Source organism: Rattus rattus, chromosome 2 (genome assembly GCF_011064425.1).
Source record: "Rattus rattus isolate New Zealand chromosome 2, Rrattus_CSIRO_v1, whole genome shotgun sequence".
Taxonomy (NCBI): Eukaryota; Metazoa; Chordata; class Mammalia; order Rodentia; family Muridae; genus Rattus; species Rattus rattus.
Genome location: NC_046155.1, coordinates 207,032,732 through 207,055,514, shown reverse-complemented (window position 1 = coordinate 207,055,514; position 22,783 = coordinate 207,032,732). Strand labels below are relative to the sequence as shown.

The window sequence follows — 22,783 nt, the reverse complement described above, 5'->3', positions numbered from 1 at the left end:
TTATTTACTATCAATATTTTAATATGCTACGTTTCCATGTTTAAATTATCTAATATTAAATGTTATTTTAGTGATTGTAAGGATAATTGTTACTAATATGTTAGTAAAATACAGTAGAGACTGAGTCGACTTGGGTTGAAACTGCTCAGTGGAGATGGATGCCCAGGCATGAAATTTTGTCATAGCTGAGTATGGAGCAAACTCTAACTGGCTTAAAGGCTGTGTACTCAGTACAGAGCACCAGTTTTTTCTGAAAGATAAATGAAGTGCGTGTGAATCAACCTTCAAATGTACTTTAAAGCAGTGTGCCAAGGTGAGCCCAGTTGGATGTATGCTGACGTGTAGCACATTTCCCCCACTGAAACAAGGTAATTAACAATAGTTATGCCACCAGACTAGTCAAGGAAGGAAAGCCCTTAGCACCTCATAGCTAAATACTTTATGACCTTCGTTCTAAATGAAAATGCAATCAACATTCCAGTTTGAGAGTCTCTCGCCTCTATACACTTCTATGGAACAGCTAGCTTCTCTCAGCTGTGATTAATGTTTCTTCCAGGAAGGTGTTTAGTTCCAGGGACAAAAGGAAATGGAACAAGAAGGGGAGAGCCACCTCCAAGCCTGGAATTGCATCTGTAAGTAGGGCACTTTGCAGAAGTCAGGCCTTAGCTGTTTTGTATGTAAAGGATGTGATGGGAATTTACTTAAGTAATTATATACGTAAACACCCTTAAATATTTTTAGCATCACTCCTGGGTGAAACCAGAAGATAGGTGAGAAATTCATTAAAATATCAACGAGGGGTGGGTTGTACAATGGTTTGGAAGACCAATTTTTATTTACTGAGGATGAGCATTGTGATATAGATTCAGAAAGTAGATACTAGTACCAATAAGATCTACAATAAAAGCCCTTGAGGACTTTTTTTTTTTTTTAAGATTGAGTTTCCTTTGAGGCAGATACCAGATACAATGATTTCAGTACAATTTCTTTATTTGAACGTTGTCCCAGGGAATCTTGGGAAGTGGAACAGAAAGATGAGATGGAATGAAATGGTTGCTACTGTGGGGTTGCCAGAGACATGGACTAATCTGTTTTTGGCATTTCCAACGTGTTTTGAAAAAGCTGAGGTCATCATTCCCTGCCTCTCCTCCATTGCCTGGTAAAGATGGATTTCAAGGAAATCATTTTATTTCTTAGCCAAGAGCCTCCTTGACTTAGGAAACAGTCCAATGTGCTCACAGAAAGACAAATGCCATGTATCAAAAGGTCATAGTTCATTGATTGCAAATGAGGAAGAAATAATGAGCTACAGACAGCATTACACTTTCCTGTACAGTGTGAATGATTCTCAAGCTGATGCTGATGGCAGGGAGACTATTGCAAGGTTATGGATGAATCTGTACAAATGCCTGGTCCTCTGGTAACTTTAAAGAGCTGGTAGAGCACTTGACCACACTGCAGCACCATCTTCGATAGACAGCATTAGCTTAGGGTTCCTCTTATTTAGTCTGTCCCTGCAAAATACCTGCAGCCTTGCAGCCACCAGGCAGCTAGAGTAGGTAAAAGCAGACTGGTAAAATACAGGTGGCTATCTCTAGCCTCAGATTTATCCAAAGGATTTGAAGGTCCCCAAATGCGAGTAACAGCACATACTGGGGCCTTTGAATTCCATTAACTATTGGAAGCACTTCTGGAAACAGAGACACTCCTGTTATAATAACGAAGTACTAAGAAACGAACAAGATCAAATCCTTTTGGATTTCTAGGGTGGCAAGTCACTTTTGATTATACAGTCTGACTTCTGGAGAATACAGACCCTATGCCCCATCCATTCTCTCTTTAGTTACTCTGAAATGCATATTCAAAGAAGTCATCACTGTAGGTTTTCAGTGTGGTTAAAGTTATCCTACACAAATGTCGCTTTCCAAGTAGGGTAAAGTCCCACTTTTCTCGGGAAGCTTGTTGCTTTTATGTTTCTTTTTTCCTTTCTTTTATTTTCTTTCTCTTCCCTTCCTCCTTCCCTCCCTTCCTTCTTTCCTTCCTTCCTTTCTCCACTTTACATCTCTAAGGATGGACTGTGAGAAGCTCCGTGAACATTTCCTCTCAGTCACAGCGCTTTATTCCAATGGCTTTATTACTATTACCCAGTGGATCTCAACGTACAGCCTCTTTCTGTAGCCAGGTTAGGAATGCTTTCCGTAGCTACTGGGGCTGTAAGTGGAACGTCCTCTTCTATATACCCAGGTCTCAGTGACCATCACTTGCTCCAGGATATTTTTCCCTTCAGCTTTTCACCCGCAGGTGGCAGCAGCGGGCTCCAGAGCATGTGTCCGCAGGTAACTGCTGCTGTCAATTCTGGAGTGTCACCAAGCAAGAAGGACACATAACCAACTGGATGGTCCATGAGGTTGGGTGGATAAATGGTCAAATTTCATCTGTTCTTTTCATTGCTGAGAAAGCAGTTTGAAGCACCAACAACAAACTCCTACATTTCCCTACATTTCGCAACTTCAAGAGGCAACTCAGCTCGGTTCTTGCAGCAGGTTCATCTTCGAAACTCCAAGCTCTGTCCCTTGCTGTCCTTGGGTCCCCAGGTGCACAGGACAGTGGGTTATGGGGACACACACACACACACACACACACACACACACACACACACACACACACACACACACACACACACACACACACACAGCTTGCTTGCGCATAATGCTTCTGGCTGGGTTGCCTCAGCAAGACCCACACCATTCAAGCAAGACACCACCAAACAAGCAAGGCACTGCCACACCACCGACACTCCTCCGACCCGATCCCTCGCAGCATCCCCAGGGTCAGCGTCGCCGCAGCTCCCGCGCACCGCGACACCACGCCCGCAGCGGCCAGGGCTGCGGCCCGTCACGACCTCCGAGAAGTTGTCGCCCCGGAGGGGACCTCGGGCTTCGGAGGAGGAGGAGGATCGGCGCATCTTTGTAAGGGAAGGGCACTGCAGGGAGTCCGCGCAGACCCCACAGCCGCCCCGCGCCGCGCCCCGCCCCCGGCAAGCGGAGCGCAGAGCAGCCGCGCTCGGTGTGGGGAGGCAGGCGGCGCCAGCGCGCGTCTCAGCCGCCCCCAGAGCCCGCGCGCCCGTGCGCGGGGAGCGAGTGCGGGCGGGCGAGCGCGCGTCGGGCGGCGGCCGCAACAGGCGGGCCAGATGCCCCAGGGCGCGGCGGCGCTGCCTGCCTGCCGCTGCCGCCCCTGCGGGCCCGGGGCGCATCTCCTTGGGCGGCGCTGCCCGCGGCTCTGCGTGTGCAGCAAGCGAGTGAAGGTATGTGTGGCGGGCGCGGCTGGGGCAGCCGCCGCCGCGCAGGGAGGGCCTAATGCCTGTCACTTCCCAGGACATTGGCAGTGGCAGCCCGGCGCCCCCGAGCCCAGGGCAGGTTCGCCTGTCCTTCCCTGCGATCTGATTGGATAAAGTGGGGGCTCGACGGTGGCCGACGTGGGACAGTCTGGCTGTGGCAGGGGTCTCGGAAACCATGGGTTATTGCAGTGGCAGGTGCACACTTATCTTTATCTGTGGCATGCAACTGGTAAGTGACGCTTGGGTCCTCTTATTCTCTAATGTGCCTTTGAGAGAGTGGGCAGGGAGTGTAGTAAGAGGTCTGCCATTGAGCAGGACGGAAGGAAAAAGAAGCGAGAAAGGATGATACACATTACCTGTATTTAAAATGATTTTAGGGGTGCAGCAGAAGTGCGCCTTTGTGCTTTCCCCCATTCCTGTCTCTCTAAAGACAGTTTTGCAGGTGCGGGTTAAACTTGTTATCTTTAATTTCTTTAAGGGAATAGAAATGTAGCTCTCCTTTTATGCTTGGAATTCTTGTTAATGTTAACAGGGTGGTTGTCTTATATATTTTACTATTTATGAATGTAAGTGAAAATACAGATTATTAGACTTTTATATACTTGTTTTGCAGTATTTATTTGAGTTTGATATTTTCCTAGGAATATATTTTCTTATAATTTTCTTAGGAACTCCTTGTTTAGGTGAGATGTGTTCTTACAGCCTTCTGAGTTAGAAAGCCACACTGAGTTCTAAAAGTATGTAGATCGGAGAGAAATACTTAAACTCTGCAACAGCATTGCCCCAGAGTGGACCAGTAACCTTTAAAACCTAAGAGCTACAATGATTCCAAGAAGAAAGAATATCTTGTCTTCCATTATGTACAATGTTGCCACTGAAATAGATGCTATTGTTTGATCTGACAGGATGGAGGGTTGGATGTACTTTTAGAGGAATATCCCATAGCTGCTTTTGAAAAGCCAAGAGTGCAATAATGTCTGACTTTCAATCCCTAAAGGCATTGGAAGGAGGGGCTGAGAGGAAGACAGGGGTGAAAAATTATGACAGTGGCGAATGGTTAATTTGCAGTCGGAGCAGTTGCTTCTGCAACACCAAGTAGCTTTCCTTAGAAAGTATAAATGAATCTAAACGTTCCCCTTATTGGTTTTATAAAGGGTGGAGGACTGTGGGATGGAAGGCAAGTATTGAAAGACCAGTCATCACAAAGTGCTGAAATGAACAAGAATTTGCTATTAAAACTGACAAAAGAATTTCTTAAGTTTTATTCACGGTTTATCGGTTGCAAAGTCCAGCAAAGGGTTCTTCTTTTCTTTCTTTTTTCTTTTAAAAAATATTTAGTTAAAGTATTTGAGACATCTTAGCTCTGGTACCCCACCCACCCCCCAGGAAAGTCCTTGACGGTGTATTCCTGAATCTCTGAATTGTATACTATGGGCTTGGTGGAAAGGAAAAAGAATAGATCTAATTTTAGGAGTTTTATGTGTTATCAATGCTATGTAAATCAGCTTTTATATCTGTACCCCCCCACCCCCGATTCATATAAGTTTTGCAGCACAGGACTTTCACCCTTAACAATAGGGCTAACCAGAGTTTACTTTGTAAAACTATCAATGTAGCTGAAATATTCCAAATTGCGTTGTGTTTCCCAAACGTCGTTTGTGTTGTTATAGGTCAGAGTAGTCTCTATTTGCAGAATCGCAGGTGTAAAGTGTAAAACTGAGACTAGGTCGGTGGGTGGAACCTTCTTATAGTCCTCTTAGTTTAAAAAAACGGAGGTTAACTTTAAAATGCTTAGTGTGAGAGGGGTTTTATTAATGTGGTAGGGAAATTTTAAGTATTGGGATCAAATGACATATTCTATGATGGATGTAAATTTTTAAAATAGTTGGGAAATATAAATACACCAGGGAGGAAGTGAAATACACAAACATGATGCAGTTATAGTTTTCTTCCTGTTGGTGTCTGGGTGCATGTGCATGTGCGTGCGTGCATGCCTGTGTGTGTGTGCGCGTATGTGTGCGCGTGCATGTGTGTATGTGTGTGCGTGCATGTGTGTGTGTGTGTGTGTGTGTGTGTGTGTGCATGTTTCTTGTAGAGGAGCTAGAATACGTAATGAAAAAGAAACCTTAATAATGGCTAAGTTCTCCAACCAAATAGAGTTGGCTGTAAGACAGGAGTGCTTACCCTATGCAAGTGCATAGCTAAGATTCTTGAGAATTATTCTAGCACAGCTGAGTCCTGACTAGTGTTCTATGCTTTATGAGAAAATGCTGGTCTTTTTCCTTCCCCCCTTCTTGTGTCACCAGACTAATCTAATTAGCAGCCAGGTTAAGGCAGAAGCAGAGCAAAAAACAAAGGATCAAGAAAATTGTTTTGATAAGGTGACGTAGGAAAAACCTTTAGGACATAAGAGATTCTTGTTTATCGCTGTGTGGTAGAGATATTCATGCAATGTGACATGAAGTAAGTCTTTGCAAAGAGTTGCGAAACACCTATTAGTATTAATACGTGTCTTCCTCTGTGTTTATAGATGCAAATGTTGGCCCATCTTTGAGTCAGTCTGGAAAAATTCGTTTTGCATGAAAAGCACATTTCGAGCCTAAGTTTTGACTTCCGCTCTTATCTACTGACAGGAAAGTTCAAGTTTTGTTGGCTTCTGAAGTGTTTGGCCCAGGTTGAGACATTTGTGGTCTTTGTGCTTTCATAGCCACAACCTTAGATTTCTTAAAACTACTGGAAGTCAAAGATATCTAAGACTAAAATCTTTCTTCTTTTTAAAGTAACATCATTGTTTCTACAAGCATTAATCTCTACCTTTATAAGTTCAGTGTTGTGTTTCAGTTGAAAAATTGTATCAATTAACAGTTAATCTTAGAGAAGGGTGTACTATAAATACCATAGAAATAGAGATCCCTTTTGTCTGGTTATTTTCAAGTCAGATATGGTATTTTGGACATTTGACATGTGAAGAACAAGGCCATAAGCTCCAGAGATATTTTCTGGTTTGGAGTGTATTCCTTGCCATTAATTATGTAAAATATGTTCTTTTTGAATCTTAGTGTTTGACAGAGTGAAGGCATAAATATACATTTGTTATTTAAACCTCTAGAAGTCAGATCGTAAGATAAATGAAAATTCTGCATCATGATAATTCCATCTAAAACTTTTATTTAATGAAAAAGTGCCTGAAGTTTCATAAATTGAAATCTCGGAGCTGTATGGTTAAACTGGCTCCAGATATCAGTGTGATTTTTGTAAAAGGGAGTGTGATTTCTGGAAAGAGATTTGCTCCATGGGCAAAATTCAGAAGTTAAGCTCATAATCGCTAGGATGTAATTTCCTGGTTATCGTCGCTGCCTTCACTGTTCACAGACTGAAGATTTCAGATAGTAACAGAAATTATCATTGCCTTTCCAGTGATGGGTTTAGTAGGACAGGCCAAGAACAATTTAACTTCTTATTTACAGCCACTCGATAGCTAGTGAAAGAGTCTACCTTCTGTCCATCAGGTTTTCTTTGAGTGAAAATGTTACTTTATACAATATTCTAATATTTCCCAGTGAAAAACAACCCAATTGTGATATAGAATGACAACATTTTAGATCGAAAACACAACTTTGTTTCCAAGTGAGTAGGCTTCAGATTACACACACATTAGTATACCAGAGTCCTGTGTGGCAAGAAGTGTCTGTCTCCTAAACTACTGAAAGAACATCTAGATTTGCTTACAGTGGATTATTCCTTGAAAAGTATGTTCTTGACATATGATCTATGGGATATTACTGGCTTGGAGCAAGTGCAACTAAAACCAGGTTAGCAGCAGTGTGCAGCTGTGTAAAGCAGCATCTTTGAAAACTAAGGATGATAGTTCCACAGTTACTGTGCAATTTAATAGGTGCACATTTCTTTTTTAAAAGGCCAGTGATGTATATATAACGAAAACAACTTTCTTTTAGTTATAGAGTATTATGCAGTGTTCACACTTATTTGGTGCATATTTGATTACTTCAGTAAAATCAAAGCTTGGCCAGGAAGTGTAGCTGCAGTGTTAGGGTGATCTTGAGGTTGTTCATAGATCTAACTCATGAGGAAAAGTAAAATTTCCCATATGGCACTTTTGAAAGTTGTGAAATTGAAACGCTTCTAAATTCTAAAATGGCCCTTTCTTGCTATAGTGTTTTTGTTTTTTTTTTTTTAAGATTTATTTATTTATTTTATGTGTGTGAGTCCACTGTCGCTCACTTCAGACACACCAGAAGAGGGCATGGGATCCCATTACAGATGGTTGTGAGCCACCATGTGGTTGCTAGGAATTGAACTCTGGACCTGTGGAAGAGCAGCCAGTGCTCTTAACCACTGAGCCATCTCTCCAGCCCCACTATGGTGTTTTCTATAAGAATACAAAAGCATTTTCCTCTATCTCTTTTATCTTAAAATACTATTCCATTGTAATTACACAATAATTACTATTCATTGAATGCTTGGCAAAGAAGGTATACAGAGTTCTCCTGGCATACAGCCCCATCTGTACCTTTCTTTACAAGAAGTTATGCTGTAATGAACTGCATTTCAAAAGCCAACAGGTACAGGTCTTCTTTCTTCCTTCTTCATACAAAGGCCAGCAGCTCTGTGAGGAAGGTCAGCACGTTCTCTTGTGTTGAGCACGTACATAGGTACTGGCTCAGAAAGGTGAGTGGCCAATGCCACTTCCTTTCCCCCTGGTGCTTCTTTACTTTGGGGTCAAAAATTCTAGTTACCCTCATCAAGAATTCTAGAATAGAAGTCTGGGATACCTTAAAATAGTAAGCTTGCTTTTGCATAGGGACATTTCATTGTTGGATATGTATGTTTTGGAAAAATTACAACTTTAAATTTTCACACCATTGTCTTTAAAAAAGAATAAAAATTATAATTTTGGCATTAGTTGCTTTAACTATTTTTACTATTAAGAGTCTCTACATTCTTAGTGAATGTATTTTTTTATGCTGTTAGATTTTCGAAACTTCAAGCTCCATAAGAAATTTTTAAACTAATATTGATAAGAATGAAGATTATTCTTTCCAAATGCCTTGTAACACATAGGCATCAGAAATCAAACAACGTATAGGAAAACTGTCCTTCTCCATGTACCCATATCTCCTGCAGTTTTAGATCACTTCTCTATGGAAACTTGATCGCTGTTTGTTTGTAACTGAGTAAAATGCAATAATTGGTCACTTAACAGTAAGAACAGATTCTGATAAAGGTTCTTTATTGTGCGAACGTCAAAGAGTTTATTTACTCAAGTGAACATGGATCCCTGGCTACACAGCCAGTCATACAATATTGCCATGGTCTTATATGTGTCTGCTGCTAATGGAACTTTTCAGAGTCTGTGGCTCTACACAGACAATGTTGGGGCTGATGTATTGCAACCAGGGTTCCTCTATAACCTTTCTTGCATAATAGTGATAGGATAAAATTATATTTACATCTAAGGTCTCTCTATAGGAGAGTAAAATTGTAATGTATTTTATTAGAATCCCCAGGAAATTGGAAGATATTTAAGAATTATGAAAGAACAACATGAAACAACATTATTTTCTATTATCAGACTTGGGTGGAAAATGAAATTAACATTAACAGACTGTATTCTTCTGTATTCCTCTTTATTACTCCAGGTGTGTTCAGATAGTGAAGCTGTTAAAGTTTAGGGAAATTACTTCGTCTTCCTGAAAACTGGCTTTTACTTTTTTTGTATTAGTTCTAAAAATGGCATCAATTTTAATGGATAGAAACATCTAATTTTATTTATTTATTTTTATGGATGTTCCTTAATATTTTTTCTCAGTCTAGTCGTTATCTGCCTTCTGGTTGTGCATTCTGATAGTGTCAGTTCCTCATCCTATTTCTCCTCCCCATCTCCAAGAAGATGTCCCCACTCCCCCTAACCCACCAGCCCTCCCCACTCCCTGGGGCCTCAAGTCTCTCCGGGGTTAGGTGCATCCTCTCTCACTGAGGCCAGACCAGACAGTCCTCTGCTGTATATGTATCAGAGACCTCATATCAGCTAGTATATGCTCAGAGTCTGAGAGATCTTGGGGGTCCAGGTCAGTTGAGACTACTGGTTTTCTTATAGGGTCACACTCCTCCTCAGCTCCTTCTAGCCTTTCTCTAAATCAGCCATAGGGGTCCTTGGCTTCTGTCCATTGATCGGGTATAAGTATCTGCATCTGACTCTACGTTTCAAGGCCTGACACTACTACTGATGCTATGGCATGCTTACAGACAGGAGTCTGGCATGGTTGTCCTCTGAGCGAAGCATCCAATTCTTAAGCTACCCAATTTGTTGGTGAGGTTTTTGAATCTGGAACTGGAAAGGATAGCCTCTAATTGTGATAATTTTTACTTTTAAAACTACTTATAGATCATATATTAACTTTGGTGTCTATAAAACACTTGTTTGAAAGTTATAAATGAGTTCATTTTATGTATAATTTTTCAGACAAATTAGTTCTTAAATTGTGTGTATCCTTTAAGAAAATCTAGCTTCAATAAATACTTAAATAACAATGAAAACTTACATATTTACTAGGAGCTAGCTTGAAATTAAGTATTATTCTTTCATTACCATATAATTTCCTGTAGTAATCCTTGGAAGGAAGTAATGGATATTAAGATCATCATTGTAGGTGCTGGAGAGAAGCACCAGGTGGTTAAGGGCACTGGTACTCTTCCTAGAGAACTTGGGTTCAATTCCCAGCAACCACACTGCAGCTCACAACTGTCTCTAATGTCAGGATCCAACACCTCCATACAGATATGCACACAAGCAAGACACAAATGTACTTTTAAAAATGTTTATTTGAAAAAAATCATCATTTTCCAGAGATAAAGAAGGTTTTAAAGTTAGTGTGGCAGAAGATCTTTGGTTCAAACCCAGTTATACGGGGCAGTTTTAAACTGCCTTTCTCCCTTGTTAAAAAAAAAAAGCATCCACAGTTTCTACCAATTCCATCCTTTCTGCCATACTATTCCACACAGTACTACTTTGGCTTAGAAAGTAGCGTTGATTTCAGGTCACTGTCCCAACCTGTGTAACAAGGACTCTGAAAGTTCCATAAGTAATACCTGTTGATGTGTACACCGTAGAATAAAATTAACAAAATTCTACCAGTGTTGAGTACATATCCTGTGCTATTCTATATGGAGGCTAAGCTTACCTAAATTCCACAAAGCATACTTGTGGTGTCCTGGCAAAAAAAATTCTGCCTCTGTTTCTGGGATCTTTCCATTGGAAAAGAAGTTATAGTTGCTGTCATTTCTGACTAACTTATCCCCTTTCCCTCCTGTCCTACATCCCATCTCCCTCCCCCTGCTTCTATGAGGATGTTTCCACTCACACCCACCCACTCCAACTTCAACGCCCTGGCATTACCCTACATTGGGGAAATGAGTCTTCACAGGACCAAGGACTTTTCCTCCTATTGATGTTGGACAATGCTGTCCTCTGCTACATATGTGGCTGGAGTCATGGGTCCCTCCATGTGTATTCATTTTGGTTGGTCGTTTAGTCCCTGGGATCTCTGGTGGGGTCAGATTGGTTGATATTGTTGTTCTTCCTCAGCTACCTCTCAGTCCTTTCTCTCACTCCTCCATTGGGGTCCCCTTCTTTAGACCAATGGTTAGCTGTATCCATTCTCATCTGTATCAGTAAGGCTCTGGTAGAGCCCCTAAGGAGACACCCATATCTGGCTCCTGTCAGCAAGCACTTGTTGGCATCAGCAATAGTGACTGGGTTTGGTGGCTGCATATGGGATGGATCCTGAGGTAGGGCAGTCTCTGGATGACCTTTTCTTCAGTCTCTGTTCCACTCTTTGTCCCTGTATTTCCTCCCATGAGTATTTTGTTCTCCCTTCTAAGAAGGAATGAAGCATCCATATTTTGGTCTTCCTTCTTCTTGGACTTCATATAATTTGTGAATTTTTCTTAGTTATTCGAAGCTTTTGGGCTAATATCCACTTATTGATGAGTGCATACCATGGGGGTTCTTTTGTGACTCAGTTACCTCACTCAGGATGATATTTTCTAGTTCCATCCATTTGCCTAAGAATTTCATGAAGTCATTGTTTTTAATAGCTGAGTAGTACTTCACTGTGCAAATGTACCACATTTTCTGTATCCATTCCTCAGTTGAAGGACATCTGGGTTCCTTCCAGCTTCTGACCAACTTTTGACAGATAGCCACTCAACATAATTTTGGAACATTGATTACAACTGATTGCACGGGAAGAAGAAGTGTACTAATTTGTTTTTAAATTTGTTTATTTGTTTTTTAAATTAATTCTTGACAGCAAAGTAATGCAGGACAATATGTTAATTGGTTTTGGGTAGCGGCCAACCTGTAGATATTAAATTCACACAGAACACCACTGAATGGGAAGAGTTACTGGCTGCTGTTTTTGGAAAGGACAGGGTAAGTAGGTTACTTTTAATATGTGTTAGTGTGGTAAGGAAAACTCCCTGAACACTTTCTTGAACTTAATCTTTCATTCCTGCTTCTATAGGGCCTTGTAACATGGATCTCCTGATGTCCTCTACTTTTTCTGACTTCTTAGGTCTGGGAGGAAGCCAGATAAAGTACATTTCTAAGGAATTCCCAGGTGTTCATATCTGTGGTCTTTCAGCCCTGCTGACCACTTAGTGGTATTCATGACTATATAATCTGCTCTTCGAAATTTTCAACCCAAGTGGAGAATGAGGTCATTTCTTCCCTAGCCTTGTTACTGATGTGAAAGAAAGCTTTTCTTCTGCATAGATAGCCTCTGCCTGCTTTTCACTTGGTGCCTCTTTCTATTCAGAGGTTTAAATAAGAGACATTGATGGTCTTTTCATGGTTTCCATGTCTTTGCAATCAGTAGGGACTCAGAGGAATCTGAAAGCTGCTCTCTGCTTGGCAATGCTGGAATGGAATTGGATTATTTACTGGCAAAGCCCCCATGGCCAAATAACGCCTTGTGCTCAGCACAGCCTTGAAAGAGCAAGGGGAGAATGTGCTGAAAAAGCACAAGATTAAGTTAGAAGCCAGATTGTTCTCAGTCCAGTCTGGTGCTTCTGCGCCGTTCTTGCCATTTATAGTTTTGGTTCTGTTTCCTCATTTGAAAAATGGGGCAACTAATTCCTGACCCATATATCTTGAAGGATGCCTAGGAGAATCCAAGGGAAGAGATATGCCTAAAATATCATTGTAATTATTAATGGTTTAATCCTTCACAGCTGCTCATTCTGGGATCCTCGGAGTAGTTACAAAGGTAGTGGTAAGTAGATGCCAAGTGGTATGCCACGGCACTTGGCATCAATCAGGCTTGGTAGCAAGAGCTGGTCTTGTTTGAAATGTGCTTTTAATTCATCCACTCACAAAATTTGGAAGTTAGATGAAGAAGAAATGTAATATCAGCTGCTAGTTGTTTGAAAGAGATTAAAAATATATAACATATCCAATCAATATATTTTTATCAATTCTTTGAGAATTTCATACATAGTATCTTGACTGTATTCACCTTCATTGCTGTTCATAAATCCTCCATATACACCCTACTTCCCCACCACCACCTGACTCTGTTTTCCCCTTTTTATCTTAATAACCAAGACCAGTTTGTGCTGCTAAATACTTATGGGTGGAAACATTCGTTATGCCCGAGGAAAACCTACCAGGGGCCTCACCTTTAAAGAAAACTGACTCCTCATCCCCAAGAAATCATCAGTGGCTAACGGATCTGTATATTGTTACATATACATTGAGAATTAAATTTGAATTTCACAAAGTTCTCAAAATCTCAGAACAGTGTTTCTAAAACGCTGTTATGAACACTTGAAACACTGACCCAAAGCTCTCTTGCTTTTCCATCTTGCTCCCCAGGAAGCACTATATATTAGCATAGTAAGAATTTCATAAATCTTGTTTTAAAGAAACCTCTCTTAATTCTACTTAATGCAATTTATTTGCACACAATGCTTGCAATAATGTAAGACACTTCTAGTGCTCATCACGGGTTTGAAGCAAAATATTATTCTAGGCTAATGATGTGTCTAGTAGTTAATATTTAATTGTCTAAATAATGTATAAAGGTTTATTCAGTAGGAGACAATTGTATACATTTCTAACAAATAATAATAATACATAAAAATAATTACCTTATGATCACATAGTACCAGAAATCATATGCTTAAAGAAATAGAACATTATTTTGTTCTGGTATTTGCTATCGTTTGTTAAGTTTATTTGGTTTCCTGGAAAGTATGCTTCAAGCACTAATTTGGCAGTGGATCTTGAAACTTAGTCAAGTTCGTTTGCTAATGTTGCAAAAAGTGTGGCCTGCCACAATAGTAGAAGGGTGTTTTAGTGGAGAGGCTGTCTGCAGAAGCACTTTCTTTGAACGTGTTAGACGAGGATCTGCGTCTATACACTTGGTCTGCAATTGAGCAGCTCCTCAAGTCGTGCTCCCTTCGTGTCTGCCTTTTAAGGGCAGGTGATGAAGATTTATCATGCTGACCTTTGCTTTCTAATCAATGCATGCATGCCAAAACAGTAACACATTTAACATCCCCAACAATGCTTCATTCTCTAAGAACAAATAAGTCTTTGTTTACAGTGCAAGTATCCATTCAGTACCTCTTTTCTCTTCAGAGAAGTCTTTGTGGACATCTATATTCTGCTACCTACACAATAGAACAAGGATGTGTGTTGAAGCCTTTAGCTGAAAGCTAGCTGCGTGTCACGTGGTGTAGGAGGTTAATGTTAACTCTGACTTGTTCAATGGTGTGTACTTTAAATGATCCAGTCTCAGAGCTTTCCAGCAAAGAGATATGCAAGGTTGACCTCATAGAGCATTATGAGGTCATTATGAGAGATAGCACTGGGAAACAAACGTGGAACGAATTTCCATTGGGTGGCACAGGAAGAAAAGAAAAGTTTGCTGGTGAGGTACTGCTGTCTGTATTCTTGGCTTCCAGAAGGTCTTCCCTGAGCACCTCTTGAGTTGCAGACCTGCAGAAGTTGGAGGCACGTTGCTCATGACATTTCACCTTGGGTTTGCTGTATTATGGTGATGAACAGTTTAACGTGTTTGAGTAAGTGCATGATCATGACTAGACCATCTTCATCAAGTAGGATTCATGAAATGTCTACATGTGAATCATGTAATGAAACCATACTGAATAAAATGTGTCTTCCATTTTGATAACTCGGGGAGAGCTAACTGAAAGCACAGCTGAGCCTTATTTCTGTCATAAATCTAATAGCCAATGATTTTAATAACTGAAAATTAGTTTAAATAGCAAGCTGATCCATTCTTATTTATTTACAGAGCCATCCTACTCACTTACTATTCTAGAAGCTAAAACAGGTTCCCTGACCTCTGTTTGTCCCATGCTATAAAGTTCCATTTAAAGTCACTCTAAATAAGATCAGCATTGGTGAGACACAGCTATTCAGACACTGGAGCCACGCTGTTGATCTTTTGTTTTCTGGCCATGCTTTAAATAGTTAATTTGTAATAGTTCAGTGTCCTATTACTTGGTTTTATATAATTCAATGGATATGACACTTGTTAGATGGCTATATTAGATCACTATTTGAAGGGCTGTATTAGATCAGGAGAGAGATAATAAAACAGATTCTGTCTTCATGTTCTGTTTCTGTAGGAGTAATTTTCACTATGTGTATCAAAGGTTTCTAGGTTCTTTTTCCTTTTAAAAAAATTGGATATTTTATTTATTTACATTTGAAATGTTATCTCTTTTTCAAGTATCCCCTCTACAACCCCCCTGTCCCATACCCTTTTGCCCTGCTTCTATGAGGCTGCTCCCCCACCCTAGCATACCTCTACATTGGAGCGTCAATCCTTCACAAGACCAAGGGTCTCTGCTCCCACTGATACCAAACAAGGCTCCTTGAGCTCCTTCAGTCCTTTATCTAACTCCTCCATTTGGGGTCCGTGTGCTCAATCCAATAGTTGGCTGCAAACATCAATAAAGATCTGGCAGAACCTCCCAGGAGACATCCATATCAGACTCCTGTCAGCAAGCACTTCTTGGCATTAGCAATAGTGACTGGGTTTGGTGTCTGCATGTGGGATGAATCCCCAGGTGGGGAAGTCTCTGGATGGCCTTTCCTTCAATCTCTGCTCCATTCTTTGTCCCTGCATTTCCTTTAGACAGGAACAGTTCTGGGTTAAAATTTTGGAGATCAGTGGGTGGCCCTATCACTCAATCGGGGGCCATGCCTAACCTCTGGATATGGTCTTGACAGGTTCTCCCTCCCCTTTGTGGGTTATTTCAGCTAATGTCATCCCTGTGGGGTCCTGGGAGGCTTTTGCTTTCCTGGCATCTGGGACTTCTTGTTGCTACCTCCAGTTCCCCATCCCCCCCATTGCTACACAACTCTGTTTAATTTCCTGACCCTCTGTAAATCTCCTCTATCTCCTCCCATACCTGATTCTGCTCCTTCCCCAACCCCCTCCTTCCCAAGTCCCTCCTACCCTCTACTTTCCGTGATTATTTTGCTTCTCCTTCTAAGTAGAACTGAAGCATTGACTGTTTGGTCTTCCTTCCTCTTGAGCTTCGTGTGGTCCTTGAGTTGTATTGTGGATTGTCCAAGTTTTTGCCTAATATCCACTAATCAGTGAGTACATACCATATGTGTTCTTTTGTGACTGGGTTACCTCACTCAGGATATTTTCTAGATCCATTCGTTTGCCTTAGAATTTCATGAAGCCACTGTTTTTAATAGCTGAGTAGTACTCCATTGTGTAAATGTACCACATTTTCTCTATCTATTCCTTTGTTGAGGGACATCTGGTTCTTTCCAGCTTCTTGAAAATTTATAATAATAAATAGGGTTGCTATGATCATAGTGGAGCATGTGTCCTTGTTATGTGTTGGAGCATCTTTTGGGTATATGCCCAAGAGTGGTATAGCTGGGTCCTCAGGTCCTATGTTAAATTTTCTGAGGAACCTCAAGACTGATTTCCACAGTGGTTGTAACAGCTTGCAATCCCACTAACAATAGAGGAGTGTTCCTCTTTCTGCCCAACCTTGCCAATATCTGCTGTCCCCTGAGTTTTTTATCTTAACCATTCTGACTGGTGTCAGGTGGAATCTCAGGGTTGTTTTGATTTGCATTCCCTGATTACTAAGGATTTTGAACATTTCTTTAGGTGCTTCTTGGCCATGGTCATCAAGTTTCCTCATTTGAGAATTCCCTTTTTTAGCTCTGTTTCCCATTTTAATAGGGTTATTTACTTATCTGGAGTCTAACTTCCTTGTTCTTTGTATATTTTGAATGTTAGCCCTCTATCAGATGTAGGATTGGTAAAGAGCTTTTCCCAATCGGTTGGTTGCCATTTTGTCCTATTGACAGTGTCCTTTGCCTTATAGAGGTTTTTCAATTTTATGAGGTCCCATTTGTTAATTCTTGATCTTAAAGCATAAGCCATTGGTGTTCTGTTCAGGAAATTTTCTCCTGTGCTCATGTGTTCGAGGCTTTCCCCCACTTTCTCTATTAGTGTCAGTGTATCTGGTTTTGTTCTTGATTCACTTGGACTTGCGCTTTGTACAGGGAGATAAGAATGGGTCAATTTGCATTCTTCTACCCGCTGAACACCAGTTGAACCATCACCATTGGTTGAAAATGCTGCCTATTTCCCACTGGATATATTTAGCTCCTTTGTCAAAAATAAAGTGACCATAAGTTGTGGGTTCGTTTCTGGGTCTTCAATTCTATTAAACTGATCTATCTCCCTGTTTCTGTACCAGTACCATACAGTTTTTATCACTATTGCTCTGTGATATAGCCTGAGGTCAGGGATGGTGATTTCCCCAGAAGTTCTTTTATTGCTGAAGGTATAGTTATTGCTATCCTGTGTTTTTGGTTTTTCCAAATGAATTTGAGTATTGCTCTTTCTAACTCTATGAACAATTGAGTTGAAATTATGATGGGGATCACAATTCCAAGCTACTTACACTTAATCAGAAAAGTACTCACATTGATTGTGGGCATCACAAGCATCTGGTCCATATCTGTAAATCCATCAAATGTGAGTGAAAAATCATAAGTTTTAGAGGTTTTCTATTTTTATGGAAAGTTCTGCCTATCATAAATTTTAATTATAGTTGGATTAGATTATAGACATATTTTACATGTATTTTAAAGTCATATGTACACATATTATATGTAGTGTGTATGTGTGTGTGTGTGTGTGTGTGTGTGTGTGTGTATGTGTGTGTATAATGCAAACTATGCAAGGAACTCCTGAATATTTCTGACAGAGAAACATTGGACTTCTAACAAGGAGGTCCAATATCTGCAGATATCTGAACTATAAAGCAGACTGCATCTCTAGGAATACAATTCTAAGAAAACTTCTGGGGAAGATTAGTTACAGCATCATAAGTCTATTCATCCACTATGTAAAAGATGGATACATGGTGGACTAGAATGCTGTAGTGAGGTTGGAGAACAAGAACCAACAAAATGTGGGGGATGGGTGTAGTAAACAGTGGAGAAAAAAATAGTGACTGCAGACAAAGCTGGCTGACGACATGCAGGGGGTATAGGAGGAGCAGAGGGTTGAACGATAGGAGTCTGGTTCATGGATGGATTTGAACATCTTAAGAAGGAATATTAGTGTTGCAGGCTATGTTATATGTCTCTTATGAGTTTACCTATTGGAGTTCATGACACAGTGCTCAACAGTGAGAAATTAGAGTGCCCACGGTTTGCAACCCTGCAGAGACTGTCCCAATTCCCAATAAGTCCCAATAAGGTTAAGAGTGCTGGACTTATCCAGAGTCCTTCGTGAAATTAGATGGTATGCATTGGGAGACACTCCAGTTTCTTTTCCTTTAGTATGCAACTATCTAAGAGCTGGAACAGAAAAGTAGCAAGTCACGTGTCCTTGTGGGTTGCTGAAAATGGTCACCTGTGAGTGAGTGTTCAGCAATGTCTGCGGGCATTAAGGAAGTATGATTTCAGAATGGGAATGACAGTCCTATAATTGGCATTGTAGTAGAAGCAGGTGAGAGTAAGGAAACAGGCACAGAGTAATCCAAGGACAGGCAGGAGCGGAGTGAAATGTCTGCATCCGAGTGGGGGAGTATGAATCATGGAGACGAGTACTTCCTGTATGATTCACATCACATCCTGTATGATGCAGAGGCCTAGTTACTGTCCATTCAGTTTCGTAATGTTTGCAGGCACTGAGTCATAGGCCTTCTGAGGATCATTGGTGTGCATGTGACCTTTGCAGAGGATGATTGGAAATACGAAAATGAAGAAGAGCATTGAAGAGAGCAAGGTTATCCTGTGGGTTCCACAGAATGTCAAAAATTTGGGGAAAGTAGACCTACAAAAAGATGGTTGGGAAATCATGTCCAGAAGGAGGTGAGTTGGACGGGTATTCATTGGCAAGAATGCATATTCTTCTGTCTGTCTAGGGTGAGTAGAGAAGGATAATGGTGTGCTTTGGGCAAAACTTTTTTTCTTCACTTTGACACTATCAGCAGAAAGGACTGGGTATTTCTTTGTTGGGCATCTCTGCCTGACACAATGCTGGTTTTTATTGTATCCTTTGCCTGAATATTGTCAGTGAAAATGATAGAAACTCACACTAACAAAAATATCAGAAACTACTAACTGTCAGTCCCCAACCTTGAACTGAACTGAGATAAAACAAGGAGCTTTTAGAAACAGTAGCAAGTTTCCACCACAGCAAGTTCTGAGTTGTAAGAGGTCAGTGGAGAGATTGGCTGGTGCAGAGTGTGAAAATGGGAGAGATTTAAGAGTCATTTATGTGCCATGCTCAGAATCAGAATACCTGAGACTTTTGACACCATCAAGGATCATGCTTGTTTCTGTTGTGTTTTGTTGTGTTTTGCATGATTCTATTAGTCACCATGACTCTGTAGAAGAAACTGAGCTTTCCAAATTTGACTTGTCCTGGTTGAAAACAGAACAGAAGTGATTGTAATGTTTCCACAAAATCCCACAGATATTTGAGAAAGGACTGTCAGGTTCACCTTTAAAATCCATCCCTGAGCCAATGTGACATTCTCTCCTGCCCAAATATCACACGTCCATTGTCTTTTGGCATGGGAATAAAGAGTGACCATGCTTGTGGCTATTGCTAGAGTAGAAAACTTTAGACTCTAATGTTTCAAAGATGTAAGAAGTAAAAGCCTGTGTTTTGAAATCTTTGGTTTTTACTTTGCTTCTACTATGAAAACCAGCAAGTCTTCCCGTCTACTTAGTCTACTAAGGCCAGAACTTGCTGTTAGCTACTTCCCAGCCATCACATAGAATTAAAATGGAATTCTGAGGACATAGAATGTCTGAGGAAATACCTAGACATCCATGCAGACATCTGGGAAACCCTGAATAATGCTAGTGTGTTTCCCAGCTCAGCAGGTCATGAAGAGAACAAACAAGTGAATTTGCAGTAGAAAAAGCCAGATGGGTTAAAAAAAAAAAAGAGAGAGATTGGAAAGGAAACTGAGACTCACATTAGGGAACGACTGCTGACTAAGGGTTTGTGGAAATAATGAATATAAGCCGAAGTTGAGTCTTGTATTTGAAAGCTACTTTTTATGGCCAATTATGTGCTCAACCAAGCCTTTGGCATTCTTGGCTGTTTTGCTCAGTTTAGTTTGAGCCAGGTGGATTTTATCTAAGGCTCAGTCAATGTCACCTTTATTTTAATGCCAGTAAAGAATACTGATAGAAAATATTTTAATTTATTTTCTTTCAAATATGATATCATGATAAGGTGTTAATAAAATGTTTGTTTCTTTATGACAGTTCTATATTGAGAACAGTTTAAAAAAAGAATATACACTAATAACGTGTATATGATTGATTTCACTAAGGGAAATATTTATTTCCAGAATCTGAGAGGTTTTTGGGCAAATTATGAATTTTTTAATTTTACGAAGTGCTTCATTGTGGATTAGGAACAGGGTGAGTTTCTATGAGATTCGTCCATTTTTATGGACTCTAAAGAATTTAAAACTTATTTGCACTTATAAACACAAACACACTCATGCTCACACATACTCAGATTCTTTTACATACACATCACACATGCTTATATACAATCACACACACACACACACACACACACACACACACAAACAAACGCGCGCGCGTGCTTAATTATATTTCCTTACATGATCCTAGAACTCAGAAATATTCAAGGATCATTTCAATATTTGATATCCTGATTCACAGGAAAGCTGAGTCATTGTCAGAGTAGTGTGATAAACTGTCGGGCTCTTACTCTGGGGACTCTCTATAGCATCTCTTGCCTGGCTAGGTGTGTGGGTTCAGGTGAATGGGAGAGATTTCAGGCAGGGAGGGGGAACAGCTTTTGCCACCCCCACCCCCAGCTGCCCGTCCTTCTCCTTTCTGCCGCTGCCTCTCCAGTTGCTTGGGTCGGGCTGAGCCAGCAGTAGACAGACTAGCTGGCAAGGGGTACAGGGGCGCTTCTGGTGGCTCTTTAGGGAGAGCAGATCTCTTCCCCAAGCGGTAGTCTTAAAGCTCTTATGACAGAGGCTCTCAGATGAAGGCATAAATCCTATGAACTTTCAATTTTGTGCATGACTCTTAAATACAGTTTTTTGGATGGGTCAGGATTTGACAGCAGGTACTTCCTATTGGTTTGGCCTGAGAGCTTGAGAAGACCTCATCTACCTATTCGGGGGCGTGGTCCTGTTTCTATGACTGATCTGTCTTGAGCCTACTTGACTTGTGGTCACATCCTCACCTGTGGAGAAGGGGTCTGGGGTTTTGCCCTCTGTGACTGATCTGTCTTGAGCCTATGTAACCTGTAGTCATGTCCTCACCTGTAGAAGAGGGGCTTGAGGCATTGCACTATGTGACTGGTCTGTCTCAAACCTATCTACAGGGGTTTGTCGGGGGCTGCAGCTAGTGAGGCCTTGATTTGGGAGGCTGGGAATGCACCTGCCATCTCTATTAGGGTTTCCGGGGATTCGACCTGTCTTGACCAAGAATCAGGGTGCCTTTCATAGCTTGCAGTACCACAGTAAACAGCAGATATTTATCTTTTAGAATGTTCCTATCTGTTGCATAATTTTTCATGATCCAACTTGATTTCTTTGGGTAGCAGTCTTTTTGTAAACTCTAATTTGCATGCCTGGAGGAAGAGGAGTAAATTACATGACTTTTTGAATGTCCCTTTAGCTTGATGGTTTTATGATTAAAGCTTGCATTTTAAAATTACCCTTCTCTAGAAGGACAAGACTAAAGGTGCTTTTCTAGTTCATGGTGATTAAAGAGAATTAATGTATCATCTGGTCCATTTTCCTCTGAAACAAACCAGAGCATTATAAGCAAATACTATAGAAGGGGGAAAAGAAAGGAAAGAAGAACAAAACAAATAAATCCCAGAGGTTAGAACTAGATTCTGTCTTCACAGCAGTTAAATACAATCCTTTGGAGGTATACTTGGGACCTTCTGGATGTCTAACTGAATGGAACGGTGTAAAAATCTCTCTCCGTCTCTGTCTCTCTGTCTCCCTGTCTCTGTATCTCTCTCTCTCTCTCTCTCTCTGTGTTTGTGTGTATGTGTGTGTGTGTGTGTGTGTGTGTGTTTATGTATGTACATGGGTTGGGGAACTATAGTAATATGCAAAGGAAAAGAGAATAGAAATGATGTTTTTAGGGGAGACAAGTCAATGAAGCATTAAGAACGTATGTGAATAGAAAGACCTGGTTTACCTCACAAAACTCTCTTCATTTCTTCATATATTGTTCTAAATATGGTAGGTTTTCAAGGGAAATTGTTAACAAATAATCTGGAAGGTTCAGAAGGAAAACCAGGAGTCTTCCATCTGCTTCCTTCCCTAAGACAGCAGTGCAGAGTGAAATTGCGACTGGGAATGGAAGAACCTACTGTATTCACTTGAAACAAATGGAAGTTTAGGTAGGCCAGATTGCAATTATCCCCTGTTGGAATGTAGCCAGGACTCCCATTAGTGTATGCTCCTCTCTGAGTAGCCTAATTAAAGAATTGTTGAGAACTAACAAAGTTGGCTGACTTGCAAAAGTCAGTGCTTGCTAAAATTTGTAAGTTACAAGTGCTTAACAATATGACCTGATTTTTATGCTGGGGTCATCTTATTAATTAAAGTTTTCCCATCATCTAATTAGAAAATAGAGTCTAAACAGAGTCTGGAGGGCTCCCAGTCTTACTTGGTAATTTAATGAAAGTGGAAAAAAGAAAAAAAACAGCACCCAATTAAAGCTACCAAATGGAAAGCTAAATCCTAGACATGCCTTCAGTGTCACCCCATACCAGCTGGGTAATTATTTAGTATGTAGTTCCAGTAAGGAGACGTTACCGGGACACCAGTTAGTTATCTTTGATGTGTAGAAGTCAGTGCTGGTCCCCA

The 22,783-nt window shown here is 40.7% G+C and overlaps 1 protein-coding gene across 1 annotated transcript in view; it reads left to right on the top strand.

Annotated features, from left to right (window-relative positions):
• Positions 1–2,189: 2,189 nt before the first annotated feature.
• The window catches only part of Nkain2 (sodium/potassium transporting ATPase interacting 2), a 1,206,208-nt gene continuing 1,185,614 nt past the window's right edge, over positions 2,190–22,783 (top strand). The window contains exons 1-3 of the mRNA XM_032895265.1: positions 2,190–2,213; positions 2,302–2,336; positions 2,734–3,304. Coding sequence (XP_032751156.1) covers positions 2,190–2,213; positions 2,302–2,336; positions 2,734–3,304 — 630 coding nt within the window. The remainder of the gene's footprint in view (positions 2,214–2,301; positions 2,337–2,733; positions 3,305–22,783) is intronic.